Here is a 1,018-nt window from a genome sequence, read left to right as displayed (position 1 = left end):
TCACCCTACGAGTCTCCTTACCCTCGCCCCCTAATCCTCTCCCCTGTCTCCTGGGATGGGGAGAGTGAGTGAGTGGCTCTGTTTGGCTGCCAGCCCAGTGAAACCACCACACCTGGGTGGCATCTCAACTGGTTTGGGATCTGGACTCTGTCTGCTGGGCTTTAAATATGATCCTGGTGAGGTTTTGCTTCTTTGAGTCCTACAGAGTGTTTATACCAGAGTGCAAACTGACCTTTGAAAGGCCCCGGGTTCTGCTTGTCTCCATGGGTAGGGAGAGGACGTGGAGCGGGACTGGCGTGGCTCATGCTCGTGTCTCTCCCTCTGTCCCACAGGCTAGCAGGAACAGCCTGGTAGGGTCCATCTCGGATAGACGCGGATGATGCCAGAGCTATGACAGGGACTGCAGTCTTGGCACTGAGGGGTGATCAATTATGGAACAACTACAGGAGGAAGTACCTGAGGTCAAGGAAGAGGAAGAGGAAGAGGCAGTGAGAGTGGCAAGCAGAGCCTCAGACCCAAGTGGAGGACCAGACAGCTCACTACCTTCGAGCAGCTACACAGGTGAGTGGAGCTGTGGGAGCTTGTCTGTCCCTGGAGCATCCACGTCCTCTGAGCCCTGAGGGCAGAGGATGTGCCCCTGAGTGGAGATGGACTAGTTTTAATCTCTTCTCTTTGTGAAATAATCCATCAAGAGCCAAGTTATGGAGAGGCTTATTTCTTCCTTTGTGGTCACTGCACAGCGGGCTGGGAGATGGGAATTGAAAGGACAGGCAGATAACGTCGTACCCCAGATGGGCAGCACTCTCAGGGTGCCTGAGGACGCTTCCCTGGCTGCTTCTTGAAATCCTCAGTGCAAATGGATTGTAGGAGCTGGAGGAGAAGGATTGTTGCTGCTGAAAAAGTTCCTCCAGAGCCCCGGGCGTTCCAGCTGGGCAGCCCTGTGCCAGCTGCCTGCCAACTGGGGATTATAAAATACTGCTGGTTGGGTTTCACTGCCTAGACAGGCATGCCAGAGGGA

At 54.6% G+C, this 1,018-nt stretch overlaps 1 protein-coding gene across 2 annotated transcripts in view; it reads left to right on the top strand.

Annotated features, from left to right (window-relative positions):
- The first annotated feature begins 431 nt into the window (after positions 1-431).
- PPARD (peroxisome proliferator activated receptor delta) overlaps positions 432-1,018 on the top strand; it is a 4,832-nt gene continuing 4,245 nt past the window's right edge. For both annotated transcript variants that reach the window (XM_010173289.1, XM_010173288.1), the window contains exon 1: positions 432-561. In XM_010173289.1, coding sequence (XP_010171591.1) covers positions 432-561 — 130 coding nt within the window. The remainder of the gene's footprint in view (positions 562-1,018) is intronic.

This window comes from Antrostomus carolinensis, unplaced genomic scaffold (assembly GCF_000700745.2).
Source record: "Antrostomus carolinensis isolate BGI_N321 unplaced genomic scaffold, ASM70074v2 scaffold43408, whole genome shotgun sequence".
Lineage (NCBI taxonomy): Eukaryota > Metazoa > Chordata > Aves > Caprimulgiformes > Caprimulgidae > Antrostomus > Antrostomus carolinensis.
This window is presented reverse-complemented; position numbering and strand designations above follow the sequence as displayed.